Source organism: Priapulus caudatus, unplaced genomic scaffold (assembly GCF_000485595.1).
Source record: "Priapulus caudatus unplaced genomic scaffold, Priapulus_caudatus-5.0.1 Scaffold520, whole genome shotgun sequence".
Taxonomy (NCBI): Eukaryota; Metazoa; Priapulida; class Priapulimorpha; order Priapulimorphida; family Priapulidae; genus Priapulus; species Priapulus caudatus.
Window position 1 is genome coordinate 148390 of NW_014577581.1, and position 9333 is coordinate 157722.

At 42.8% G+C, this 9333-nt stretch overlaps 2 protein-coding genes and 1 long non-coding RNA gene across 3 annotated transcripts in view; 1 reads left to right on the forward strand and 2 right to left on the reverse strand.

The window, feature by feature from the left end:
- Positions 1-443: 443 nt before the first annotated feature.
- On the forward strand, positions 444-3765 carry LOC106811257 (H/ACA ribonucleoprotein complex subunit 1-like; the record flags this gene model as incomplete). The annotated part of the gene is given in 4 exon segments (XM_014814817.1): positions 444-592; positions 719-778; positions 1224-1326; positions 3314-3765. Coding segments are annotated over 4 exon segments (473 nt in total), but the record flags the coding sequence as incomplete, so codon positions are not given.
- A 1664-nt stretch (positions 3766-5429) lies between these two features.
- LOC106811252 overlaps positions 5430-9333 on the reverse strand; it is a 27314-nt gene continuing 23410 nt past the window's right edge. The window contains exon 5 of the mRNA XM_014814809.1: positions 5430-6251. Coding sequence (XP_014670295.1) covers positions 6002-6251 — 250 coding nt within the window. The 3' untranslated portion in view covers positions 5430-6001. The remainder of the gene's footprint in view (positions 6252-9333) is intronic.
- LOC106811259 overlaps positions 7982-9333 on the reverse strand; it is a 1531-nt gene continuing 179 nt past the window's right edge. Inside the window, exon 2 of the long non-coding RNA XR_001394122.1 lies at positions 7982-9118. This is a non-coding gene — a long non-coding RNA (uncharacterized LOC106811259). The remainder of the gene's footprint in view (positions 9119-9333) is intronic.

A 9333-nucleotide genomic window follows, 5' to 3' on the forward strand; every position in this document is an offset into this window, starting at 1 on the left:
AATTTCAATGAACCCCGTTCTGTCCTAATAACCATCACCAAAATTTATAAAAAAGGTTATATGGGACAGAAGAATTATTCGGTCTAGTGTAGATATAGCAACACTGACGAGCTCAAGGTGACGATAACAAATTTACAAGACGAACACTGCTGATAGGATCACCATATATTTGTATAAACATGTTTCATGTTGTGTCTTTTTGAAATAAGTATGTTAAATTTATGAGGTGGTGTCCACATAGGCACTTATACAACCAGGCATGCTGAGCCACCTAGTGGTTAGATGGATTCCTAGTCGTTTTTCATGAGCGAATGATGAGGTACGGGCCTAATAGCAATGCATTTTGTGATAGAGCTTGCTCTGATGAGTTGAATCAGTTCATAGATTAATTAGAGGGACTGTGCGGCGCACGCTATCTTTAACGTCGCTGAGTGTCGTTACAGAGCTTGGATATTTCACGCACACCTGTGAAGACGACCTCGTGTGCAGGTGCACCAATGAGAAGATTCCGTACTTCAACGCGCCGGTATATCTCGAGAATAAGCAACAGATAGGAAAAGTAGACGAGATATTTGGACCAATCAAAGACCATGTATCCTTGACTTTGGTCGTGAAAAAATATATCAACTGTCAGTTGTTGTATGTCATCCTGCACATTTACTGCAGATTGAGTATCGTTTGATAAATCACTGCATGTTGTCCTTAACCTAAGCCTCAGTATTTTTCAGTAAAGTTAGGAGATGATATGAAAGCAAAGTCATTCGCAGAAAAGACTAAGGTGAGGCGGTAGAAATGTAAGATGTGGTGCGTTTGCAATGTGACACGATAAATGTTATTGTAGTCAGGAAACCACAAGTCAGGTGAACTCAGTAGGTACCTAAGCTGTAAAAATGCATAATAAGACAATAAACCAGAAATTACGCACAATGATATTTACTCATAAAACCAGATTACAGGTGCAAGGCTCTCTCTCTCTGAATGAATTCATAGATCTTAAAGCTTCTAATACTCTACTGTTTTTCTCTATCTCCGTGGTCCACACGCACATGTGCCCTTATATGCAAGCTCATAACATAGGTTGTATTTGCTTTAACAGATGAAACTATTGTGGAATGTTATCACTGACAGTGTCAGTTCTGTATGTATTATTCAAGTGTTTATCAAATATTACACTAGCATTGTCAACTGCAATTCGTTGATTAATTTTGCTCATCATATTTCAGTTCTTCATAGATCCGATGAAGTTGTTACCCCTCCAACGCTTTCTTCCCCAGGCAGGAGGAGCCCGTGGGCGAGGTGGGCGGGGCGGCAGAGGGGGAGGCCGAGGTAAGTACATGCGAGTCTGCAAACTCAACGACAGATGGCGTTCTCTCGCTCTGGCTCAATTCACCACTGCCACAAGTAGATTTCCGTGAGAATTTCTAACGCTTTTTTTACCACAAGTTTTACAGCGGCCAGGTTACTCGTATCTTATGTAATAAGATTTGTACAAATAAAAGTTGCAAAGATATTAAAAATCCGACCATTATTTCATGAAAAATTTGATGAAATACTGATGAAAAAATAGTGTGCAGATTGTGCGCCCATTTACCTCTTTCAAATCATACGCGGTTTACGAATCGCCATTCGCTGGATTTCCCCGGAGCTCCGCCCACTTTAAAAATAGTGCTAGCCTTGCGGCAGTGGTATCCTGAGTTGTACGAAGGGGGCACTGCAAAAGTGTGCTCATTGAGAAATTGTCAGGTGTTGGATGAGAGACTTCAGAATGCATTGACAGAGGAAGGACAGGTTCCTGTTGATATATAAAGAACCTGACTTGCTGCGCCACCTACTGGTTAGAAGGGGCGCGTGTTCAATTTCAATTTACTATGCTATAACAGCATAAATTTGTAGTGTTTTTCAAGTTGGTGTCATCAGTAATATATCCACTATCAGGTGAGACTATATTTCGCTATATTTTTTCAGATTGTGCATTTTTAGCTCATCTGACATAGTCAGATGCAGCTTGTAGAATCGCATGAGCGTACGTCCGTCAACAGTTGGGCACAAATCTAAACGACTCGACGTACGGAAGTCGGGACGTGGGGGGGTAATCCGAAAACGAGTTGGGATGTCGAAGCTGGGGGTCAAAGGTCAAAGGTCAAGAGGTGTAAGAAGGGGGAACATTCCATCCTTAACTTAATGTATAGTACGGAAATGCAGAATTGCGGCACAAATCTAAACGGTATATAGGTATCGGTGTATAGCATCATGGTAGGAAAAACCATCACTGTGCCGAAATTGGAGGTCACAGTCAAAGGTCAATGGGGCACAGGGCAGATTTTATACATTTTCTGAGGACTGGTCTGACGGAGCGATTGGGAAACTTTTTTGTTTCAGCGGTGACCTACCATTTTTATGGCTTTATTGAAAGGACCATGAAATGTACTTTCCGCTGACATGCGAAGAGTAAGTGTCGGATAACCTTTTGACCCTCAAGAGGAGGTTAAACTTGATTTGTTTCTCAACTGCGTTGGCGAGTACCTGTGGTTGTTGGAAAGCTCCCATTTTACAGTGAAATCCACACATAACTCTTACTTGAACAACGCTTACTTAGGAGATAATGAGATGACTTATATATGAGATTCTGTAGTGTACATTATGAATAGTTGGAATACAGTCACTAGCACTCAAATAATTACCCAGGAGCGAGCTGCGGATTTCCCACTTAATTTTCTCATCAAATTTTGCACCAATATAGACGCAAGTGTGTACGTTCTTGAGCTTATTTGGTCCACTAATCACTGGCCTACCTTGTACTGAAATTAGTTTACAGATATTTGCTATCATATTGCAGTAAATTGTAATCTTGCACGAGCTGCTCTGGTTGTATCAACCATTGAGCTATTTTGTAACGAGCCAGATGTGCCTACCAAGGGGTTTAATGTACCTTATTACCTGACACCATAGAACGCACGTATCTATAGTAATAATATGGTAATTATTCGCTCCTGCTTTTTGCAATCTGTCGTCACACTGACAGCTGCCATGCTTTGGCTGACCGATGCAACGATGCCTTTGATAGCGGCCCGCTATATATCGGAATTTTATTACACTAGTTTGAAGTGTTGTTTTTTGGGGTTAGAAATGAACGTATGTATAGGACATCTTGCTATGCACAAATGAATTTATCAGCAGAACACCAGACACCAGATGAGCCCTGTCGCTCTGCGGCACTTGTTGAGCAATGATTTCAAAATAAATCCGTAAATGTGACCTGACATACATACCTAGTCTGCTTACATATGATGAAAAACTTCATTTTATTTTTCAGGAGGTGGTCGTGGAGGATTCCGAGGGAGAGGTGGAGGAGACTTCAGAGGGGGGCGTGGTGGTGGCAGAGGTGGAGGCTTCAGGGGTGGAGGAGGTGGCAGGGGAGGAGGGGGTTTCCGGGGGGCTAGAGGAGGGGGTGGGTTTAGGTCACGACCCTACTAGAGGGGCTGTGTTACACAAACTTTGCAAATGATGTCGGTGTATGTGTTTTCTCTGTACATTTTGTTCTGTCTGTTCAGCAACCATGGTTGAAATAAATTTTTATAACATCTTGAACATAGTATTCTGCAATATGTTATATATATATATATCAGAAGTAGATAATAGGGAAAGGTGTGACTTCAATAAACAAGGTAAATTCATCATTTATTAGCCTTAAAAATACCTACGATTTACTACGCGTAACTCCACCAACTTGAGCTCAACTTGTACACAGTACATTCTCGCTAGCATCGTGCGAAATCGTTTCCGTCGTATACACCCGCAATCCGGAGATACAGACTAAAACGTACGACACGATTTTCCATTATGGTGTCAGCAAACTGAATGATAAAACCGCCTAAATTGAAACAAAAGGCAGCTACTAACCAGCCACACCACACTTTGGCCACACCGCATCGCCCGAGGGAGCAAGTGCGCAAGAGCTGCCTTTTGTTTCAATTTAGGTGGTTTATACATTCAGTTTGAAATATAATGGAACATAATGGAAAATCGTGTCGTACGTTTCATCTCGCCGATTGCGGGTGTATACGAGTAAACGATTTCGCACGATGCTAGGGAATGTACTGTGTACGATTTGAGCTCAAGTGGTTAGTACGCGTAGTAAATCGTAAGTATTTTAAGGCTAGTAAATGTAAGAATTTCCCTTGTTATTTGAAGTCGCACTCCTTCCCTATTATCTACTCCTGATATATATTTGCTATTTCATCACTTCTTGTTTGCTGGTGAGAAATGTCAAAATAAAAACAAAGTCCTGGAGCCAATCAGATTATAAATTCTATTCACGTCTAGTTGACTTATTTGTATTACAACCTATTTGAAAACTAACTTTTAAGTAAAAGAAAACATATACAGCATAAAACTATTAACAAACTTTAAAATTTTACCACAATTAAATTGCACCGGTAGTTTGATTTAACCGCCATCGGCTACCGTGAAAACTGTTTATACACGTCGCATACACTCTGGTAATAGAAAACTCGTTCTATAAAAGTCCTCATTTGCAAAATACTTCACTAATTAGGCTTTCATTATCATACGCCATCAAATTTTAAAACCAATTTCATGATAACTCCACTGATTAACTAGCTACCTGCTATGATATAAAATCATCCTGCATGAAAATGGTATGAATATATAATGGGAGAATATGCATCCGTTAGCTCGTCGTGGGAAACAGCCGTGTTCGGAACCTCAACGCTCGCCGTAGTCGTACATGCTGTTATTCGACGTGCAGGTGAACACCAAGTATACAGGGTCGCCCACTGGTTAGCCTCTGAACGTACGCAAGACATCGCTGCTACAAACTAACAATGGAACGCGTGTTCCGTATGATAAGCAAGCAATAGGAGCCTCCTTGTGCACTTTGAAATAAATCTAGAAAGGGAAGCCGAAGTTGGACTCGACCCCGAAGCAACAAATACGATACAGTGGCTGCTGTAACAACACCCCCTTACTAACGCAGTGACACTACGTGTACAAAACGCCTACGTACGTGTGAACACAAGCAGCAGAATCAATACCATGGACGTGTCACTGCACCAAACACACGCATACACAGCATTTGCGAGCAACACCTAATATCAAAGTAGATCGTACAAACTGTCATGTTGTCTTTATTCTTAAAAATATCTAGCCAGAGGTCACTGTTGCAGCTTACAAAAACATTCGATTACCAAAAACCTGACCTCACTACACTTCTCGCGTGGATTTGCTGTTGCTGCCCACGTGAGCGGCCATCTGTAAGCAGATTTAAAAAACGGACACGGTGCGGAGATGTATATGACATGGCGAGCGCGATCGCAACGACAGCAACAATTGGCGGCTGGACGGAGGACGAAGACACTCTCTTACACTTGACGACCACCTACACTCGACGCAGCCACCTACACTGACGCCCCTACACTCGACGACCACCTACACTCGACGACCACCTACACTCGACGACCACCTACACTCGACGACCACCTACACTTGACGACCACCTACACTCGACGACCACCTACACTTGACGACCACCTACACTTGACGACCACCTACACCTGACGACCACCTACACTTGACGACCACCTACAACATTCGGTTTACACCATCGCGCAGCAGTCAGGGGAGTATATGCGGAGATTAGGGTGGAGACAAATAGAGAGCAAGATCGATGAAAGGTCACAGAGATAAGGCCAAACGATGATAAAGTAAGAGGGTGCCTAACTGGAGTGCCAAAATGGGGGGGGGGATCTTCTGGAAAGACAGTCCTAAGCCAGAAGTTCCTAATTACTATGTTAACAATGCTACCGTACGGTTCGTTCATGCGGAACAGGGACGTCAATTCCAATATCCAACACACATACAACTGTTCTCGAAGCTAGACTAGTATCACTGAGACCTGAATGAAATTCAACACAAAAAACGCCTCGCACCCACCGCGCGACTTTCCCGCACCTGCTGCCAGATGGCACCACTGTGCGGGAGCTCAGGCGGTGGCTGCGTTCTTCGGAAGGCTGCGCGGCGACAGGCTGATGCCGTTGGTGATTTCGTACAGCGACTTGCTGCTGAGTTCGAAATGCTCCGTCGATTCCTTGAAGAGTGCCACGAGGTGGTCGATCTTCGGCGAGCGCTTGCCGCTGTGAGAGACCTCTACCGGCATGACGGTGATGTTCGTTTCCTCCTTGCCACTCTTGCTGACCACTGTCCGGCGCAAGACTCTCCTCTTCATGGTCAGCCTGCAAACACGAGTGAGAGTGAGAGTTCTGTCATCATCTAACAGGGTTAGAAATGAACTTTTGAACAAGGGAGTCCAACGGACTCCCTGCCCTCAAAAAGAGTGAGTCCGCAGCAAAATGAGGGAGTCTGCAGTCTGAAGTTCGCAGTCTGAAGTCAGAAATAAAGATATTAACAATAAAGCATGTGCTTATTTTTAAGATTCATGCGGTTGCATGTCTGCCAAATTGTCTTTGGACATTTGCTGAAACAAGAGCCGCAGAGCGTCTGGGCTCATCTGGGGTCTGTTGCTACGGTTATAAACGTAACATTTAAGTCGTGCGTAATGACACATTTGTTAGGCGCAGATATGCAGATACGCAGTTGCGTACACTGCATGTAGATTTCTCTCTTTCTCGAGGCAGTAGCGCTGCCGGACGAGGCTGTGCGACTGATTGTCTATACAGATGTCTGATTGTCTATCAGACTGATTGTCTGATGGTCTTCTAACCCTAGCAAGACCATTTCGTTGAGCTAGCAAGGCGGTAACGTTTTAATATAACTTCACATAAATGTTTATACTATATGTTAATTCGGGTGGCACTCCGGCAGCCCATGTTTATACTATGTTAACTTGGGTTTCCCAGCAACGGCCAGCGATGGTAGAAAATTATGAAAAATTGCTCTAAAAAGCTGCTTGTCCGGCGGACAAGCTACCGGACAGATCTACTTGTCCTCCGTGGAAATGGACAAGTACGGACAAACAGATAGCCCTTATTTCAAACACTGGGATGGTATCAGGAACCTTCTCAAAGGAATGTTCGTTGGGATCGTTATGAAAGTTGCCACGAGATGGCGCGTACGTTTGAGTGTCTTAAGATTAAAGATGGAAGCTCCCATCCTACGTAGTATAGCAACAACTATTTGCAAGACAGAATAGGTAAGCACTCAAGTGAGTCGGTGTATTGTGTTTTCTCTGTACATTTTGTCTGTCTGTTCAGCAACCATGGTTGAAATAAATTTTTATAACATCTTGAACATAGTATTCTGCAATATGTATATATATATATATATATCAGAAGTAGATAATAGGGAAGGAGTGTGACTTCAATAAACAAGGTAAATTCATCATTTACTAGCCTTAAAATACCTACGATTTACTACGCGTAACTCGACCAACTTGAGCTCAACTTGTACACAGTACATTCGTCTAGCATCGTGCGAAATCGTTTCCTCGTATACACCTGCAATCCGGAGATACAGACTAAAATGTACGACACGATTTTCCATTATGGTGCCAGCAAACTGAATGTATAAACCGCCTAAATTGAAACAAAAGGCAGCTACTAGCCAGCCACACCACACTTTGGCCACACCGCATCGCCGAGGGAGCAAGTGCGCAAGAGCTGCCTTTTGTTTCAATTTAGGTGGTTTATACATTCAGTTTGAAATATAATGGAACATAATGGAAAATCGTGTCGTACGTTTTAGTCTGTATCTCCGGATTGCGGGTGTATACGAGTAAACGATTTCGCACGATGCTAGGCGAATGTACTGTGTACGATTTGAGCTCAAGTTGGTTAAGTTACGCGTAGTAAATCGTAAGTATTTTAAGGCTAGTAAATGAAGAATTTCCCTTGTTTATTGAAGTCGCACTCCTTCCCTATTATCTACTCCTGATATATATGTTGCTATTTCATCACTTCTTGTTTGCTGGTGAGAAATGTCAAAAATAAAAACGAAAGTCCTGGACTGCAATCAGATTATAAATTCTATTCACGTCTAGTTGACTTATTTTGATTACAACCTATTTGAAACTAACTTTTAAGTAAAAGAAACATATACAGCATAAAACTATTAACAAACTTAAAATTTTACACAATTAAATTGCACCGGTAGTTGATTTAACCGCCATCGGCTACCGTGAAACTGTTTATACACGTCGCATACACTCTGGTAATAGAAAACTCGTTCTATAAAAGTCCTCGTTTGCAAAAATACTTCACTAATTAGGCTTTCATTATCATACGCATCAAATTTTAAAACCAATTTCATGATAACTCCACTGATTAACTAGCTACCTGCTATGATATAAAATCATCCTGCATGAAAATGGTATGAATATATAATGGGAGAATATGCATCCGTTATCGTCGTGGGAACAGCCGTGTTCGGAACCTCAACGCTCGCCGTAGTCGTACATGCTGTTATTCGACGTGCAGGTGAACACCAAGTATACGGGGTCGCCACTGTTAGCCTCTGAACGTACGCAAGACATCGCTGCTACAAACTAACAATGGAACGCGTGTTCCGTATGATAAGCAAGCAATAGAGCCTCCTTGTGCACTTTGAAATAAATCTAGAAAGGGAAGCCGAAGTTGGGACTCGACCCCGAAGCAACAAATACGATACAGTGGCTGGCTGTAACAACACCGCTCTCTACTAACGCAGTGACACTACGTGTACAAACGCCTACGTACGTGTGAACACAAGCAGCAGAATCAATACCATGGACGTGTCACTTGCACCAAACACACGCATACACAGCATCATTGCGAGCAACACCTAATATCAAAAGTAGATCGTACAAACTGTCATGTTGTCTTATTCTTAAAAATATCTAGCCAGAGGTCACTGTTGCAGCTTACAAAACATTCGATTACCAAAAACCTGACCTCACTACACCTTCTCGCGTGGGATTTTGCTGTTGCTCCCAAGTGAGCGCCATCTGTAAGCAGATTTAACAAACACGGACACGGTGCGGAGATGTATATGACATGGCGAGCGCGATCGCAACGACAGCAACAATTGGCGGTGGGACGGAGGACGAGGACACCTCTTACACTTGACGACCACCTACACTCGACGACCACCTACACTTGACGACCACCTAAGCAAGACCATTTCGTGAGCTAGCAAGGCGGTAACGTTTTAATATAACTTCACATAAATGTTTATACTATATGTTAATTCGGGTGCACTCCGGCAGCCCATGTTTATACTATGTTTAACTTGGGTTTCCAGCAACGGCCAGCGATGTAGAAAATTATGAAAAATTGCTCTAAAAATGCTGCTTGTCGGCGGACAGCTACCCGACAGCATCTA